We start from the raw sequence: 19,297 nt of genomic DNA, 5'->3' as shown, positions 1-19,297 counted from the left end.
TACTTGCGGTTAATAATAATAATAATAATAATAATAATAATAATAATAATAGCGGAGATAAAATTATTAATATTGTTTTACAAATATCATTGGATGCATCGACTGCATTGTACACATAAATTATTATTTTAATAATAATTACGAATTCATTGAATTCTTTTCTTCTTTTTGGGTGACAGGATCTTAAGCATACTAACAATAGGCGCCTCAAATGACAGGGATACAGCAAATGAAACAATGTAGGACAGGACAACCTGTCCGATGAATGTTACAACCTGAAATTCAATAAAAATAAATATTTGTCTAATTTTCTCAATTATTCGTGATAAACTCACCACTGTATCCTTTCCCAGATGAAATGGTGAATCCAAATTCATAGCAGTTAACCGAATAATCATTGGATGAACTAAATATGCACAATATGTGACTCTACTGAAGGGATACAGAATTGGTGCTGAAAGAATTTTATTGACCCATCCTGTAATAATTAATAAAATATTAATGGCTTGTCGAATTATAATAATGGATTTGAGGATGATAGTGTTACCGCCATATCCGGTGCTGCAGGCAACAACGATCCAAGCTAGTCCAAGTGCCCATGCACTGTGACTCAATGATGAATAGGCAGCAGCTGTGATCGGTGATAACTCAGCTTCGTACAATCCATAGAGTAAACTCAATAAACATGCCGATGACAAGAGCCAGCCAACGACAACAGTTGTTCTTGACATTTTGACTTTACAATCAGTCTTGAATAAAAAGTATCCAACGGACATTCCAATGAGGTAAGGGCCCAGTCTTGTCCATGGTTTATCGTAAATTTTATCGAACAGTGCTAATGGGTCATCCGAGCTGGGCATATGATTATTCACCAGTGCTATGTATCCTGTTGTCAGCCATGAGCTCACCATTAGTGTAACAACTGAGAAAGCTGCTACTTTCAAGTGGTTTGTTGCAATTACAAGGATTACCGCACCGACAATGTAGAATTGGGTATCGTCTGCTACGTACCAGCTCCAAAGCATACACTAGAATTCAATTCTGTTCAATTAATCATCATTATCACTCCAGAAAATTGGTAATAATATTCTAATTAATTAACTACCATTTCGTCCACGGGAAATAGGGTATTGATGTACAGTAAATTCCTCCACCAATAGTTTGGACAGTTTTCGTGGTCCGGTGTTGGCGGTTCAAAAACGGAATTGGCATGGAACCACTTCATGGCGACCTGAACAACTCCCAAAACGTACATATACGGTGTAGTAAGCCGACAAAAACGATAGAGCAAGAGCCCAATGAACTTTAAAAATCCGGCGACCAATCCTCGAGTTCCCTGAGTCAATTTATTCAGATCTCCCATTGCATTTGTACGAAAAAATAAGTAAGCGACAAGTAAGCCACCCATGAAGAAAAATGTATCCACACTGAAGGCTCCATTGGTGATTGTCTGGAAGAGGAATCTCTTCTCAACGACTTTTCGATACTCCATATTGTCCGAGTACTTGAAGATAACGATGCAAGTGTGTCCTAGAATTACCCAGCCCATCGAAATGGCCCTCAGTCCATGAATTGTACTGATCGTATCTCTCCCAACCCCAGGATCACAGATAGTCCTCATGTTCTCTCGGACCGAGAACGACAGAAGTAGTTCTTCACAAACATCTGAAAACGTGTACGTGTTGTGATTCTCAAATTATATTACATAAATTCATTTTTATCTACTGGATATTTTTTTATTCAGTCCAGAGTGATGGGACTTGCAGATGGGCACTCACTGAGCTGTTGAATGGTAGTCCCTGTAGGTGAAATGCTCGTCTCATGATCGTTATTATTGTTCACTGGACTAACCACAAGAGTACCGACGGCATCTCCCACTGGAACAGGTATGTAGATCTTACCGTCAAATTCTACCTAACACAACATATCGTGTCACTAGACTGACTATTGTCGTCTGTCGAGTCAGTTGGTCAGTTGTTAATGAGATTGTTTAATTGATGTTATACATATTTTTCCATTTATAATGTGAGGATAAGAATTGAGGAATGACGTACAATATCTTATACTTTGGTGATTTATGCATTTTTTCTTACCGTTTGATTTTTTATGATGATCATTTATACCTTGCTCTAGTTTCGTATGCTTCTCCGAGTCGTAAAAAGCAGCTCGTCTTTGAGACACTTTGAAGGACAAATAGTAATCATAAGCTGTTCCAATTATCATTAAAATAACAACAAAAATCGTAGAACCACTGAAAACAGGACAAATAGATTTTTATTAAACTTTTCACTGACCAAGTTGTTGATGAAGTACTAATGTTTATGGATTACTTACAACAATGCCCAGAAGGCAGGATCTTGATAGATGTCGTAATAATTGTGCTGATCTCGAACTTTTTCTATGAATGAATGCCTCAAGGCCGTTTCACTAGCTGATAATTTTCCTATGGTAAACATGTCTTGAGCGGTGCAGGAAAATGGAAGACAGACACCCAATTGTATTGTTCTTGTCTAGAAAATCGACATTACGATTATAATTCTGATGTAAAAATCTAATTTAGTCAATAATTGAGTCAATTATTCTCACAACTGGCGAGATAATGGTGTCATTGATCGAGATGGTCATCATGAAGAATCCTAGTTTGTATGGAGGTGTATCTGGGACTTTGTACGATAAACGACTTCCCGATAATCCCTTATTGACTTTCACCTTCATCTTGGGCTGTTCATTAAACTCCTGTACCTCGTTAATCGATTCAACTGACAGAAATTTTTCATTTTTCTTCGAATAATCGTATCCAATGTATTCGCATTCTGTTGCAGATCCCATGAAGTACGAATTACCCCAAAAGAAACCGGCTGTGTACCTTCCTGATGCATCATCAGCTGCAATGATCGATAAAGACTAATCAACTACTAGTCCACATAAAGACGAGAGAGCCATTAAATTAGACCGGAAATTGTGACGACTCGAATTGGGGGAAAGTTTCCGTCTGTCGCAGCAACAAGTGGGTCATCACAAATTCAGATATTTCTCTGCTCGTCTCATAGGCATTCGACAACCAGTTCTCGCGATTATGACAAAGAGTTGAAAAATTTTGGCCATTGAAATCCCAGCTGAGGAGCGGCACTTTACTTTCTCCAATAAAAAGACAAATTTCACAGAATTTCTCCGCACTTTGGCCTTTACGATATTTCCCTGGTAAGTTTAAGTGGTCGTTACCAATTTTTCGAAATTTTTTGTGTCTATTTTACAGAAAGAAATTTTTTTTTAAATACTAGCAGCTTCGAGGGAACTCTTCAGCTCGCGAGGACTGTAAAATATTATTCCAAGTGATTGAATACATCATGTAATAATCAACGTATAATCAATATAATGTATTTCAACAAAGAACGTCACGTGCACTTTGGATGGAGCAAGGACTTTCTATTCGGGAAGTAAGTTGTATATTATCTAATAGCCGGGGGAGGCTTATGGTTTGCCTGCAGGTCCTTGTTACTCTCTTTCTACCCCCTCTGACTTCCCAACATGCTTAATAACACGTTGTGTTACGTCAGTAACAACTTGGATATTGCGAGATTTATCCATACTATCACAGCATACCCGCACACCTTCACATCAACGCCCCTTTCTTTCCTTGTTATTGCACTAGCAGTGAAAATTCAGTCAATATATTATTTATCAGTTTATCCTCTTCACGAAATGCTCTACAAACCATTAATTTTGTTACTACTATGTATTTTCTCATTCAAAAACATCTTCAATGAAGTAGAATCGCTGCAATTTCATTTCATATTACGTGATCGACGCTGATTGTGTGAAAGTTGTGTACCAATGATACACCTATTACGAGTTAATTTCGTTACTTAATATTAATTTTACGTCTGTACTAACGTAATCGGGGGAATTACATTTTGCCAGAGATTAGCTGCTCTGGATCGTCTGAATAACAGTGGATAAAAAAAAATTGTATTGCTCATTAGTAATTCAGAGTGAATGCCGGCTGACATTGTCTCAAACAAGAGCTGAATTGTCAATACTTTGTAAAGTCAAGTTTAAAATTGCACGTGACTTTTGTTGCATTTAATGATTTTTTGTTCACAAGTGCTTGAAAAGGCCCTTCGCATGTGCTAATTTCCGGGACTTTTCCTTAATTAATTAACTTCCGACAACACCACATACCGAGATGATTTGGTAAAATTTTTCTTTTACTAATTAAAAAATTATGAGGACAATTCCAAACATTGTTTATGTCAAATAGAGGGATTTTTAATTTATAATTATCCAGAGGGGAAATTATATATTTTGGGAGTTATATAGAATTGGCCCAATTTATTTAATGTAAATTCTTTCGTGAATATCATGAATGAGTATGTGACATTGAATTCTTTAATTCTATCACTATTCCGTGTCATACCGTATGGTATGGGAAGGAAAGTGAGTAGAAAGTGAGTGTCATGTCCGTTGAACGGTGAAAAATATGACAAGAATTAGGTATGATTTGAATTTGAATAATTTTGAGTATTCCGGTCTAATAGCATATCTGGTCATCCGTTAGTTGAGGTCATAATGAATAAACTTGAAAGTTCAGAAACCAACCGGTTTATCTCGATAGAACAGTGTCCACATCAGACATTACGCGTTCACTGTCGAGGTTTCTGTGCCGTAGGAATAAAGTTCACGGGCCATTTCATTGCTCAAATTGCACAGATCAGTTATTAAATAATATCTGGCCAATCAAAAATATTTATTGGGTGGGTGCATATGATAGCGGTTGATTGGGGGCTGGGAATTTCAAGTAGAAATGAGTCATTATGACTTTTGAACTGGTGAAAGTACATTTTTGACAGGAGAAAGGCCGTCGAAACTGTACTAATACTGGATGTTAAAAATAAAAATCATCATTTATAGCTCAAAAGTGACTGTACGAATGAACTAATGAACAATTTTAATGGGAAAGGAATAAATGTTGGAATTATTATTCAAGATGAGATGACACTTTGGTGAAAAAGTCCACGAGAGTAGAGAGAAAACTAATTGACAGCTGTTTAAATAATTCCGGTTATTGTCGATGGGAAAATACAATTTACTATGTAATACTCATTGGATCCAAAATCCCTAGGTATAAGTTGATATGGCCTTGAGTTGTAAATGTATTCGATAATGAAACAATCAAATTTAGTGTTCCATGAAATTGATTATGAAACACCTCAGTCACTTGCTTTTCTCCCGATATTTTTTGCGCATTGTAATGCTGTCTCCATATGAAGATCAATCGATCAACAGAAAAAGTCACCTGACTTTACGTATTCGATACGAAATACTGAAACAAATACGATACATTTATATCCAAGGTATAATTTCAAATTAATATACTCTTCACGATGACGACAGATGAAAATAGATTGCGACATTAATAAGTAGCATTGGCTACTATCAATAATAAGCCGTTTGTTATGTAAAAGAAAAATATGGTCATTAGACTCAGACAAGTGAGACGATGCAAATTTAATGTAAAAAATCAACAATGAAAACTGGGAAATTTAAACGTTCTATCGTATCCTCCCAAAAATTGATAAAAAATCGAAGAGTTGTCAAGTTAATAGAGCAAAAATTTGTTAATAGAGCGAAGATTTATTTAGAATTCTCAAATGAAAAAAAAAGTATATAATAGGAGAAGGCACTCGTAAGATCCCCAAATGACAACTTTCTCATTCATTACAGCGCACCGGATTACCAGCTGCAAAAGCGTGACTCCAGGGCATTAACTTTTCTCCCCACTGGAGTTATTTAATCTACATAGCAGCGAATGAGCTTCGCGGGTGTAAATAGGTGACGCTTTCATAATTATACCGAATTTTTTTCATAATGCAATTATTCAACCCACTCATCCTTTATAATATTTCAAGATATTTTTATTAGTTTGTCAGGACCTACAATTTTTTCCTTTCCCCCACAAACATGAAAAATTAATTTGTCTTTTGATGATCAAATTCTATAGTTCACGATCTGCGACTGTGTGAGCGATTAAACAATTCATGAAACCAACATATGAATTTTTCTATGCAATTTTGACAGGAATGAGTATAGGTGTAGGAGGTGTTCCATCAAATAATGAAATATAAGAGAGTTTCATTGCAATTACAGTGATTTTGACACGCGAAAAGAAAGAGAGAATTAAATTGAAGCAATGACTGCTGCAGAAAATTATTATTGCCGGATATGATTTGATGCATCCTGGGGAATTCCACGACGATGAGGTACGGAGCATGAGCATTTTGTACGTGAGTACTCCTCTTGTGTCTGCTAAAAGTGAAATCTCGTGAATGAAAGTAGGCAAACGAATACAGCCCAGAATGACGTGCAAGGTAGTGTCCGCACGCTCGCAAGTAATTCCTCTTTCCCTTTTCATTTCACTTATTGTTTAGCTAGATACCTATTTCTCCAGCAAAATTGATACTGTTCACCCTAGAATCGCAGGCTTTTGTGCATCGAGTGAGGAAAAAAATTGATTGGAATGATATTGTTGTGGCAATAATTTCCATGAAATTATTAGTAATTCCAGGATATAATTACGTGACCTTATATTTTACAGGAAATTGGTCTGAATAAAACAACGACTAGTGTTATTCACTGGCCCCTGCTCCGGGTTTGTCCTCGGAGAAAGCGTCCGATGGATAGCGGTGCCCTCCGATTTGGCTTGCCGAAAATAATCAATCGTAAGATCTACAAACTTTCACTTCCATATGACTACGACAAATTCCCCAATCTCGTGTGAATCAATTCTGCAAATCCCCGCGGTCTCGTAATAAAGTGATTTTTTTTTATTAAATCGGCGGTGTCTCTTCGTCCCTAGGTATATCGCAATTAATTTCGTAGGAGTGAATTCTTACACTTAAGAATTTGAATATTTATAAATGTAGATACCTTTTAGAGCCCAAATTTCGTGATTCCTCAGGCCCACGAGGTACCGTGTTATATCCTTTTGACACTGTGCGCCAACTGGATATTTATTTTCCTCCCAATGTTTCTCAAGATTTTTGGAGCTGAATACATCCAATCTTTCAGCTATCGTGTACCAACTATAATCTGACCTGTTAACTCGAACATCCGGTAAACTTCTCGGTTTATGTACAGTTGTATCTGCCTCGTTATTACCATTGAATGACAAACTTAACTTAGTGGAAGTCCTTAGATCTTCCTCACCAAACACTCCGATGGCAAGGAAACAAAACAATGTGCACTTTAAACTCATTCTAACACTGCGGATCCTTCTCATGTTGTCTTAGGAGCTTTCAATTCATCATATTAGATCTGTATTATTTACCAGAATTTATCAAAGTTGGAGAAGCAGGAACTCACAGTTTTTAAATAACAATTCTGAGAATGAACGTTCACTTTTTTCCCATTTTTAAATTTCCATGCGAATTTTACAAATATATTTAATTAATTCACTTGTCATTTTCAAGGGGAATTATTCAATTTTTTTTTAATTTCTCCTTAATTGTTTTTTGTTCAATAGCCACTGGTGAACTATAACGTTTGAGACGGACGGCAGGTGGAGAAATGGTTTTACTTGTCTCTCACTCTTTCGATGTAGAGGTGGAATCGTAAACCTGGACATGGATTGGAAGTGGGGATGAGAGTTGAGTGAAATTTAAAAGCCCTACCCGTTGATATATGCAATTGCCAGGACGCAGAGAGCCCTTGAGATTCACTGAGCGCGTGATCGTGAGTAACATTCATTTTTTACTGTCTCCAGCCAGTAAATAACAAAGTGCAAATGTCTTTGTAAGTAATTAATGCGTATGAAGAGCGTTCTGGAATCGTTCTCCAATTACTATAGAAAAAACCGGACCTCCTTGATGATTCGTCCTTCCTGACTATCCAGCAGTTTAAACAAAAAAAATTACATCCCATAATTATTGAACAGTTGATTTTGAATATCAATGATCAATTGAAAACAAATCAGGTCAAGACGAACGGAAATTTTTACCAAACGGACAATTAAATTTTCATATCAATTTCTTTTTTATGGATATTTATGGCGTGATAATGTTTGGTCTGGTAACAAGACGAAAACTCTCCTTTTTCCATGATTGGCGTCGTAGAGATCGTGCAAATGCAATCACCAGGAAGATGAAATGGGGGAAAATTATTCGTAAAGTCACAAGTCACGGTAAAAGCCAAGTACTCTTATGCAATATCGATTCAACAAGCCGTCGTCTAAAGTTTGTGGCTTTAAGGTTCGCAGAGTTCGGAAAAAAATTGATAAAAAAATATTTATCTTAGTAGAATATAAATGTGCATAAGGTAGGATATGTGAATCCATGAAAATCATCAAGGACATTCAATATCCGCATGATTTAGCATTGCATCGGTATTGGAAATTTCACTGTTAATCCTCGTAGAAAAAACAAACGAGTCTCTTCATCGATAGTTGAAAACACTGTTATTTTGCATAACACAAACTGTATTTACGTTTTGTCTAGCGCAACAAATCGTTTCTAAAATCGTCTATGAAATTTTTTCTCCTTCACATACCCATCGGAATATTTTCTACTCTTTCCATTGCTACACTCGACGAGGATGCTAGTAAAATCGCTAGTACATTCGAAGACCCTTTCAATTATGAAAATTTCATTCCCTCAAAAGCGAGTTCCAGGGACTTATTTCAATTTCTCAATTGAAAAAATGACATCTTAAATATTCGCAGATCATCGGGGAGATTGCTGACTGAGCTTTTTGCCCCAGGGGACCCACGAGCTCAGGAAAACGCGAAAAACGGAACAATCGATTTTAGAATATTTCCTGAGCCCTAGAAAAATCGCAAATCCCCTCAGGAATTGAATGACCGACACCTTCGCGGTTTAATCGGCTCCATAAGCGCCAGCAATCTCCTATCTCCTTGGAGATTGCTGGCGTTCGTTGGAGTTGCCGACGGTCAAGCTACCTCATCCCTAAGTCAGACAAATCATTACACTGTCGCCATCTTGCGCTTGTTTAACACGTCTAGATATGATCCCGCCTCGGGCGGGCTTTGTATTCATGTTTTTGAAGCTACATAACCTATTTTTATTATTTGTTTGTGATTTCGCGATCAATCTACCGTTTTTGCGTTGGCCCTTGACATTTATAACACTACAAACACTATGCCAGACAACATAAAATTCTCGAAGAGTGTTTTTGACACAGCCCTGCTTTCAGCTGCCCACGTACTTCAGTACATCGGTAAATATTTATTTACCATAAAATTTGTTTTCGTTAAATGAGACAAAAGTCACTCGATTTTATTGAAAATATTCAGAGGCTGATTGTCGTCAAGAGATGATGGACAATCTTCGTTTACAAATGACACGTTATGCGGAAATGGAAGAAAAATTCAAAGGTCTCAAGGAGATTACTTCTAATTTTCGACAGGAGTTGAAGAGAAGTGATCACCGTGCTACTGCTAATGAAGATAGTAATGAAAGAAAAGGATCGAAAAAAACTCCAGTCAATGTAGAAAAACTTTTAAAAGTGCGTAAATGCACACGAATTTTTTTTAAAACCTCTTTTCCATTGAACAACAAACTATTGCTTCTCTAAAAATTAGGTCAATAGCAAAATTAATTTAACTATTTGTTCCCAGAGATATAATAGCAAAGTTGAGGGAATTGAAGTCAATGTAGCAAATAATAATAACCTGAGGCACTTCAGTCAGCAGATGGATCAATTGATGAAATGTAAGTTGATGAAATTAATGAGAAAACTTATTAGGAGCTCTCAGTCAGTTGTTTATCTCGTTCTGGAATGATTTTACGCAGATTTGGCTGGGGAACAGGGCACCTCAGACGACACTGAGGATGATATGGTCATGACAAGTTCCCTAAACGTTATCTGCCCAATATCCAAAACGAGGATGATTGAACCTGTGAAGAATGATATTTGTGGACATGTTTATGACCTGGGAAGTGTTACCAAAATGATCGAGAGTAATGCTAGATCAAGGTAAACAGATATTCATTAGCAAATGTTTGAATTCATCGCTTCTTCAGGATGCACAGCGAGAAAATATCATTCTCATTGCAGATGTCCATTGATGGGATGCAGTAATTCAACATTCCTCAGCATGGATCATTTGAGTGCTGATATCGTTACTCGACTGTACTTGGAGAGAAATCCATGAACATAAATACATTATTTTTATTTCTATTCTCATCATTCTCTCCTTTAAGGTCGCTAGTTCGTTATCACGAGAGCAGTTATTTAGAGATTACGCTTGAATAATCATAAGAGTTCAACTGTGACGTGTACTGCAGAATAAATTAATTTTTATAATTTCTCCGGGAGAATAAGTTTTCCTTCTCATTAAACTATTCAATTCAATCGGTTGACATTCTTCGAGACATATAGCGACAATTTCACACGCTTAAACGTCTTTTTTTTGTCATTTAGATATGGAACATAATTAACCAAGAAGTAAATTACGTCATTCCGATAACGGTCCAATTAATTTAGTACATTTGATTGATAATGTCAAGAATGAGGATATGTTTTTTCTATTAGTCGTACGAATGCTGATGATTTTGTGTCACGAAACGACTGTTGTCAGGTGTGATAAAAAAATTGTCGAAAGTAGCTCTCCAGTGACAGGTAAATGGATTCTCATATGAGCTAGTCTCGGAAGCTGATACATATGAATAAATGTCCCCCTGAAAGAGCAGATAACGTGATCGTTCTTCATCGACAACTCATGAATAATGATTATCCACACTGGAGAGACGAAAATTACGATGACTTGTGGCTTTTGAGAGGTAATAAACGCAGTTACGTGGCCCATGCCGAGGGTGATGATGCCGAGGCTGAAAGTGAGGACGAAGGGGAGCAATCAGACGTCGAAGAAACACACGAGGAGCCAGAGGAATCTCCCGCTGAGGATGAGACGGTGAATGAAGAAACTGAGGCTGCACCTCTCGAATACACGGACTATGGTCAGTTTAAGTCGCTCATCTTCAATTTCTTGTCTTTGAAATTTTTAGGTAAAACGAAAGAGATCATTGGGACATTATCATTCTGTAAAGCGGTGGATAACATTTGACGGAGGGAAACGGAAAAATTTGCAAAGGGAATTGATTAGGTCGGCTGATGAAAATTGCTGGGATCCGGACGCTACTGATAAACCGGAATACGTTGATTACGATGAAAATAATGCCATTGATTTTCATCCCTCGACGATTATTTTTTTTATTCATTTACTTGTAGTATATTTATTATATTTTCAATAAACAATAAATTTCCAATCTCTTATACTCATGGTAATTATAATTAGATAATTATAACGTATTTTTTTTAGATGCTAGCAAGACAGAGAAATCTGGGAACGAGGAGTATGAGGAAGCGGACATGACGTCATCGCAATACATTGTCAGCAACTCCTCTGTTCTGCTGAACATATTAATTTCAATTTCTTTATACTTCACTGTTGCTCGAGGGTGGTGAATTGCCTTACGTAAATAACACTATTTTTTTAAATATTTTTTCATACTTCTGGTAGACAGTATCTGATGCTCCCTTATTTTTCTAAATTCAATCAATACAATAATGTATTATGCATCTTTTATCTAGCTTTGTAGTATTATTTATTCATAAAAAAAGTCAAAAGCCTTGAGGGATGAATTTTTTGCTGTAATAGTACAAACGCAGAACACACAATTAATTATTTAACAATATTATCTTATTTCATAATTGAATTTTAATTTTTTAATTTTTTCATACAATCTGTTTTGAGGAGTAAACCATCGAAATTAAAGTAGAGAAATGATCGGCCTTAAATAATTAAATAAATGACCATTGAAGGCAGAAAGAAATAAAAAATATGTCATCAATGATGTTGGAAAATCTAGAATACACAGAAGAAAGGGAAAATTGACAAAAGTAAATTAGAAGGGGCCGAAGGGAGAGGGAAGAGGTAAGCAATGAAAACAGTATAAAAGTATCGTGAATGAGACTCCGATTGGTTGGTGAATCGTCCATGTGACCGGTTTGTTACTGTAGTGGGGATATTGGCCGGCTCCCCCTGCTCTTACTGTGGTGTTTCAAGGCGAAAGCCCCCCCAACTTCTCTAGTATATTGTAGTATTTAGACTGACTGACGGTAAAACTTGCGTATATACTCCTTGATCTTTGAAAAAGCCCATGATTACTCTATTGTTGGTACCAAATAAACATTGATTTCATTAACCCGGCCTCATGGCCACTGTTTCAGTGAAACAATTACTTGAGTCTTGTTAGCAGCATCTACTCATTCACTGGGAATACACTCAATTTGGTTTTGTGGTGATAAAAGTCTGTGGTTTGTAGACGCCGCGTGTGCATCGCCATGTTGAGTAAGTGAGTACGAATAACTGATGGAAAAAAAAAAGCAGAGAAAAGGGAAGAACGTGAATCAACTGGAATTCATTCACAAGTGACACATTATTTGGTGCCAAGTATTGAGTTAACTGCACCATTGATATACATTTTTCTCTCTTCAACGGTCTGTTTGGATTCTGCTGAACCTCCATGTGAAAGAGTGACGTTTGTGGATGTACAGTGAAGTGCTCCAAGTGCATGCAGTGACAGTGGCAAAGCTGTTGTGTTGATCTCAATTTATTCATAAACGTGTAATGCGTGCTGACAGGTATTTATCCATCTCAATTTATAACTTACACCATACCCTCATCCGCGGGGTAATTTTCAAATTTTATTTCACCGATAATGCGCATGTCTGGTTAGATATTTATCTGATGATGACGCGTGCGCTATCTTTGACAGATGTCAAATAATTTCAAGTCCCTTTCATCCCTTGATCTCTGTAGATTTTATTTATTCTAATGTACGTATTTATTTAATTTTATGGAGTCGAAGAGAATGAGTCTCCCGTTCTTCAATGCAATTACGAACGGGACTTGGGCATTTGCGTGGCCAACAGTACCGTTCAGTTTATTTACATGCCCTGGTGACCAAAAAATCCTTTTTTTTTTTATTTCCCCAGGTACATGACATGGGAAACCCCTGGAAATTCCAAAGATAATATATTGTACGAAAGAAATACTATTTACCATCATTATGTACATTCTAGAGTCGAAATGATTGTGTGCATTATCGACTGATTTTATCACCGAAAGTGAAAATTAATAGCTCATTTATCAATAGGAAAATTGTTAGCTCAACTCTGATCTCATCTACGGTAAAAAACTAGTCTTTATCGATAGCAAATAAGAATGACCAGTTATTTTGTTATACAGCAGAGCCGAGAGCACGTTGAATACGCACGAAAGAGGATGAAGCCCCTCGTGAAAAGGCGGAAAGGGGGTTCACAGTTCGACGGAGCGGTTAACGACCGGGAAACGAAAAAACCGACGTTGTTCGGTCATCCCGGCTACGTCGACGCACACAAGGTGTACGTGTGCTATCAAAGATGAGTGAATTATCAGTAAATATTGACAAAACCATTGATGAAGACGGTTACAATGGGGATACGGTGGCAACTGCTGCCCAGGAGGAGAAACAAATGGAACAGCTAGTGCCAGATTTATATATTGATATCGATGGGACTGATGATATGGATCTTGCCAATGCTCCCAATCCTTGGCTTCCTGCCTATGGCTTTCAGATACAGCATCAGCACTCAAATTTTCAACCGACACACGAGGATCTGCGAGCCAATGGTTTGTTACTTTTTATTTTTGATTTTGAAACAGGGAGACGAGTACCTACGGTGCTATATTATCCCAATTTATAGAATTTATTGAATCGCTATTGACACTTTTTCAGTTGATGGACGAATACCGATCAATTCTTAAGAAAGAACAGACGAATAACCAAATCAATTACAAACAATTCCAGCAATTGAAATATTTCATTGGATACAAGTGCTTATTCATTGATCGTTAATCGTTGTTTGCCGTTAATTCGATGCACGTAATACAATAGCCTCAGCCATAAATGAATATCCACCGCAATTAGAGATATTTTATTTGTTCGCAACACATGCTCTAAATACCCTGATAGCAGATGTTCTGTTCGTACCATAAAAATCGTTCTTTTTTTTTTAATATCACGGAAAACGCGGTAGTTGTTTGCATACGAATTGCAAAGTTAAATCTGGGTTGCTTTCTATCAAGTGAGATGGGAGGAGGCAAGAGAATGGCAAATTAACGCCCTCCATCTTTCTAACAAAATAGAAATCACAACGGGTGAGGAGGGGAAGGGGGAGGCTTGCCACTGTTTGTTTGAAATAAAAAAGAGGATTGTATCAGTGTGTGCCTCTGTGTATCTCACGCTATTTCGTTTCAGTATAGTAGTCAGAAGTTAGGCCTAACGGCGCTATGGTTACGCATACTTGAACATATTAATGCGCCTTTATCAACCTGTATATCCCCGCCAGTGAATTGTGAGACAAACTAAATTTTCTCATCAACTTTTGATGCGAGTCACAGAGGGGAAAAATTCCTCGAGGAATTCTTGTATCGCGCAGTCAGGCGCATGTCAAGCGATGAATATTTATTAATTTAATAGGGCAATAGTAGTAAAGACTGACGAATAGTGAACGCACGTTTATGCATAATTGATCTACTAATTACGTTCATTTATTTTTTGCTACTGGATGATGCAGGACTCCACACTGGGTATTGTTACATCAACACACCTGTTGATATAACTTCACTACCTGTTGCGGTAGTCTTGAAGACCCACTGAACAACCACGAGGTTTTCATCATACATTTTAACACAGTGTTCGTTCAGTCGTCAAAGATATTTTTTACGTCTTGGACTGGTACCATTATTGAAAGTCTGAGGGCAAAGCTCTCGACCTCGTGGAGACATTTGAATGAAATATTGGGTAGTTTTTATACGCAGATCGTGCGGGTTGAGAGATTTTATTACAGGAGCCTTGCAATCTCGATCACATGGTTGATTGCATAATGTTAATAATTAACGTATGTGCAGTGAGCCTTAATTTGACTCGGTATTCTTTTCTGGAATGCTCCAAGAGTGACGAATGGACAAGGCACTCAGTGAGTCATTCCTGCCTAGTCATGACAGAATGGTACATTTGAATAGTAATTATAGCACTCCCTCATCTCGTGAAGAAAAATTTAATGTCTTAATGGGAGAATAAAGTATAATCCTGGTAATAATGTTAGGATAATACGATAATGAGGATTGATTTTTTTTTAGATGTCAATTTGGTACAGCAAGTTGACTTTCTGGAGACCATCCTCGAGGAGACTTCGGACGATTTGCAGAGTGATTCTGATCGCAGTGGCACCACCTATTGGCTAGGTTCTGACTCCGAGACAGAAAGTGTCATACACATAAAATCTAATCAGAGAGCAGCTGCAGGTACAGCATATTCAAATTTGATTTATTAAGGACTACAAATTGTTAGAAAAATTTTTTTGACTTCGTATTAAAATCGCAGAATTTTTCACTCTCTTCGTACGCGTTAAATATGTGAAAAATGAATGTTACCATCAACATTATGCATTAGAAGAATTTTCTCACAGTTGTGGGCTTTCCTCTTTTACATTCTCACAGAGACTTTCCCTGCGTTGAATGAATCAGCAGAGAAAAAAAATTTATACATGTGATTTTGAAATAAAATTACACTTATTTATCCCTTCCGTATTGTGCAGAAGATCGACCCGATGGTAGTGGAAGCGAGTGCAATTCCGTAGTACCAAAGAAACGTCGACGTAGAAACGGTGCTGGTGACAGTGATTCATATGTCCATCTCAGTGAGTGGGCATCACCACGCTCATCAAGATCCTCAGCATCCTCGCGCTCATCAAAATCTTCACGCTCATCCTCACTCAAGCAATTTGAAACACTCGAGAGAACCTGCGCAACAGTATCGCCGTCTGGCTATAGTTATGATTCTCTCGAGTACTCGAATCGTTCGAATTCACATTTCGAGAATACATCACCAGACAGCCTTGAGGAAGAAGACGATACTGATGATGATGATGATCGAACATTGACTAATGTCAAAAGGCCTTCGTTTAGCCTGAGTAATTCTCACGTGGAATTTCCAAAGATACGCCCTTTTCGCAGCTTCGAGAGCCTCGGGACTAATCAGAAGACGAGCGAATCATTTGACCAAGAAATTGGCCATGGTTTTTTATTCGCTAAAACGACAAGCAACGATCTCAGTGAGTGTGATCGACGCTCTGCTATCAAGAGGTGAGCATGACATTGAGGTTCTTTATTTGTAACATCTAAATTAAGAATTTAACATGCCAGACAATGCCATTTGATTGGATTCACTCCAAGAATTTCTTCTCAATATTTCTCACTTTTACTCATCCCCACTGAAATTTTACACAAAGGGATAATTGCATTTTTCTACAGCACAAAGAGCTGTCGAGTTAATTTTCAACCATTCCAAAGGCTCCACTAAAAAGCAAAATAAGAAAATTTCGTTGATAATTTAATTTTCAGTCCTTTTTTTTTTGTATTCCAGGAATGATTACTGGTATGCTAAGTGCAGTGGCAATTATGATTATGAAGAAGACTCGGAGGATTTAGAAGACGACGATGATGACGAGGATGATGGTGCTGGGTGTCAGTATGCAGGTGCTTTAAACGACCATCGAGGCTTCCTAACATTCCCAGACACTGTTAACAATGGATATTCGACATCCCTAGACTTTAGAAATACCATTGATCTCCGTGAAATTGGTCTTGAACCTGTGAAACATGAAACAATACTGGACCTGGCCCGTTCGCAGATAGGCTCTACCACTGGTCTACTACACCCCAAACTAAATATAACTAGCAATATGGCGTCGGGAATCGCATCCGGCCAACATGATCAGCATCAACGAGGGTGGAGCAACTCTGAAACGTACGATTTTAATTTTAGAATGACTAACAAGTCCCGCAGTGTGCCCGGTCTTAGCAGTCTTGCCAGTAGCACTGACATATCAGTATCAGCGTCACTATTGTCACGCTACAATCATAATTACGATAGCCATTATAATTATCCATCATCACTGAATTTATCATTTGATAATTACACCCGGGTTGCTAGTCTTCCAGTTAATATCAATCTTTGTGGTAGTGATAATGTCATGGATGGTGATGAGACAGTGACTCTGAACAATCGAATTCACGAAATGGCCGACGAAACGATGAGTGTTAATGAGAGCAGCGGCGCTGATGAGGTGATCAATTCGAGAGAATTACCCAAACGAACGTCCTCTGTCAGGACACAGAAGCTATTGAATAATCAACACTTGCACGATTTGCAAATTGAAAATACTGCAGAGCCAGCCACTGTTGCCAGTGCTTCGCCGAATGATATTCATGAAAACGATATAGATATGAAAGATGAAATGTCTCCGTTGAACGAACCCACGACTAATGATTTAAATACTAAGATTTTAACAGTCAAAACTCAAGATCCTGGTAATCACGTGCTGGAAATGGCGAGGGCCATGGAGAACGATATTGACTCAGTCGTCGACGAGGCAATAAAGCAATTGAAACGTCAAGTCGAGGAGGCAACAAATTCACCAGGTAATGTTACATTTGCTAAAGATCATCCGAGACAACGAAAGATAAAAAACAATGCGAGTTATGAATTGGCGCAGCAGTGGCAAGTTGACGAAGAAAATTTTCAATTTAGAATGAAAAGTTGTATCGAAGCTGCCGATGAATCATCCCCAACGAATTCACCGACTAGACGTCGTGTACATAACAATGCCAGTTACGAATTGGCACAACAATCGGATTATATAAAGGCCTTACAATCGATGTCTAGGCCCTTTCAGCGTATGGATGCCTGTGACGAATTGCCAGAATTTTCATCGAGAAATTTGAGTCAGCAGCCGCGTAATAGTCCCATTGTGCTTGATAATGGCAATGGCCAGTTCAACGACAGAGATACTGCTGGAATAATCGCTAGAAATAAGTATTCACCACTGCCGAACTACGGGAAACAAGAGGAGTCACATGAACAAATAGTACAGCAGGATAGTATAATCGATCAGATAAAAAAAAACTCGGAAATATTTTCAATTTATGGAGAAGGTGCTAGTGCTAGTGGTGTTGATATAGACGACGAAGTAGATTTACCCTGCTTGGAAACAAAACCCATAGATGGTGAAATAAATGTTAATAATTATGTACGACGAGGAATTAATCAGGAGGCAACTGGTGATAGGAATCCACCAGAGAGAGTTACACTGTCATTTTTGAGTGATTTTTATCCGGATCAGAGTAATGAAGTTGTATCAAAAATGAACAGTGACAGTAACAATAGTATTTTTAAAAATGAAGTAATAGTTAATGGTGAAACTAAAATGGCGCTATGTGCAAATGATGATGATGATGGTGATGGTGGTGGTGGAGGTGGATGTGAAGGAGGAGTTATGCCTGGAGAACGTTTGTGGAGGGTAGTGGTGGAGCAGGAGAACTCGATATTCGGTATGGACGGGTGGGGAAGTAAAGAAGAGGTGGATAATGTGGAGAAGGAGGAGGAAGAGACAGTAGTAGTGGAAACTCAACGTCTGGTGGTAGATGATACGAGTCAAGCCAGTGAATATACTGTTGTATCGGTATCCAGTAGTAGTGTATCAGTTGAAACAAGTGACAATAAGACTATTCCAGGGTTGACAGACGAATCCCCGGATTTACTCGGTGTAAATAAAAATATTGATAATCGATCGTCGTCGTCTTCGCTGGAAAAAGGTGCAGATACGTCAACCCCCTGCGGTGAAATGTCAGCGATAGCTGCTAAAAGACTGGCAATGGGCCCCATGCAATCCTCCAGCCCCAGGAATAGCCAATTGTTACCATCAAATAATGACCCGACTGTTGTGACAATGCCAATTGGTGAGAGGAAAAAATCAGGATTAGGTGGATTTCTTCAGCGTTTCTCAAAATTACGATTCAGTGGCCGGTCAAAAGTTCCAAGATCGGAAGTTAAAAGAAGCGAATCGGACGGTATCATCAAGGGTAAAGCGCATAAAGAAAACGATGATACACAACAGTCGCTCAGTATAAAACGTAAAAAAGAGCCGGATTATATCATCATACCTCTGCATCCACCACAAGAAGAAAAAATAAAGGATCACGACCACGAAGATAGTTCACAGCCTAAAAGAACGGATCTTGAACGAAGTGCTTCATCTGTTGGGTGAGTTGATCACAATATAATTGTTGTTCATTTTTTTCTCATCTCTTTGCCAAGTCATGAAGCCCATAAAAGCCTGTAATGTGTCAAAGACACAGAGGCTAACGGACGGAAATATAATTATGAATGGGGTA

The 19,297-nt window shown here is 37.9% G+C and overlaps 4 protein-coding genes and 1 long non-coding RNA gene across 11 annotated transcripts in view; 3 read left to right on the top strand and 2 right to left on the bottom strand.

Moving 5' to 3' along the window:
- Positions 1-106: 106 nt before the first annotated feature.
- Positions 107-19,297, bottom strand: part of LOC135166116 (nose resistant to fluoxetine protein 6) — a 20,211-nt gene continuing 1,020 nt past the window's right edge. For 2 of the 4 annotated variants that reach the window (XM_064128126.1, XM_064128127.1), the window contains exons 2-9: positions 2,587-2,885; positions 2,335-2,510; positions 2,094-2,251; positions 1,779-1,910; positions 1,106-1,665; positions 548-1,028; positions 336-478; positions 107-275 (exon numbers count right to left, since the gene is read on the bottom strand). In XM_064128126.1, coding sequence (XP_063984196.1) covers positions 147-275; positions 336-478; positions 548-1,028; positions 1,106-1,665; positions 1,779-1,910; positions 2,094-2,251; positions 2,335-2,510; positions 2,587-2,885 — 2,078 coding nt within the window. In that variant the 3' untranslated portion in view covers positions 107-146. Of the gene's footprint in view, positions 276-335; positions 479-547; positions 1,029-1,105; positions 1,666-1,778; positions 1,911-2,093; positions 2,252-2,334; positions 2,511-2,586; positions 2,886-6,927; positions 7,556-19,297 lie in introns of those variants that run through there. The other 2 variants (XM_064128124.1, XM_064128125.1) reach the window with 2 other exon arrangements.
- LOC135166186 (E3 SUMO-protein ligase NSE2-like) lies at positions 9,077-10,324 on the top strand. The gene is made up of 5 exons (XM_064128254.1): positions 9,077-9,231; positions 9,308-9,519; positions 9,632-9,725; positions 9,807-9,990; positions 10,072-10,324. Exons 1-5 carry the CDS (start codon positions 9,153-9,155, stop codon positions 10,166-10,168), a joined length of 666 nt encoding a protein of 221 aa, XP_063984324.1. The 5' UTR covers positions 9,077-9,152; the 3' UTR covers positions 10,169-10,324.
- LOC135166197 (uncharacterized) lies at positions 10,500-11,306 on the top strand. The gene is made up of 3 exons (XM_064128268.1): positions 10,500-10,635; positions 10,707-10,927; positions 11,022-11,306. Exons 1-3 carry the CDS (start codon positions 10,533-10,535, stop codon positions 11,265-11,267), a joined length of 570 nt encoding a protein of 189 aa, XP_063984338.1. The 5' UTR covers positions 10,500-10,532; the 3' UTR covers positions 11,268-11,306.
- LOC135166102 (uncharacterized protein) overlaps positions 12,095-19,297 on the top strand; it is a 23,330-nt gene continuing 16,127 nt past the window's right edge. Inside the window, exons 1-5 of one of the 4 annotated variants that reach the window (XM_064128090.1) lie at positions 12,095-12,660; positions 13,268-13,690; positions 15,203-15,367; positions 15,664-16,207; positions 16,488-19,166. In XM_064128090.1, the coding sequence (XP_063984160.1) occupies positions 13,441-13,690; positions 15,203-15,367; positions 15,664-16,207; positions 16,488-19,166 (3,638 nt within the window). In that variant the 5' untranslated portion in view covers positions 12,095-12,660; positions 13,268-13,440. Of the gene's footprint in view, positions 12,661-13,267; positions 13,691-15,202; positions 15,368-15,660; positions 16,208-16,487; positions 19,167-19,297 lie in introns of all 4 variants that reach the window. The other 3 variants (XM_064128089.1, XM_064128092.1, XM_064128093.1) reach the window with 3 other exon arrangements.
- LOC135166220 (uncharacterized) overlaps positions 18,887-19,297 on the bottom strand; it is a 1,132-nt gene continuing 721 nt past the window's right edge. The window contains exon 2 of the long non-coding RNA XR_010299640.1: positions 18,887-19,264. This is a non-coding gene — a long non-coding RNA (uncharacterized LOC135166220). The remainder of the gene's footprint in view (positions 19,265-19,297) is intronic.

This window comes from Diachasmimorpha longicaudata, chromosome 9 (assembly GCF_034640455.1).
Source record: "Diachasmimorpha longicaudata isolate KC_UGA_2023 chromosome 9, iyDiaLong2, whole genome shotgun sequence".
Lineage (NCBI taxonomy): Eukaryota > Metazoa > Arthropoda > Insecta > Hymenoptera > Braconidae > Diachasmimorpha > Diachasmimorpha longicaudata.
The sequence above is the reverse complement of the archived record's forward strand: the minus strand, read 5'-3'. Positions and strand labels throughout refer to the sequence as shown.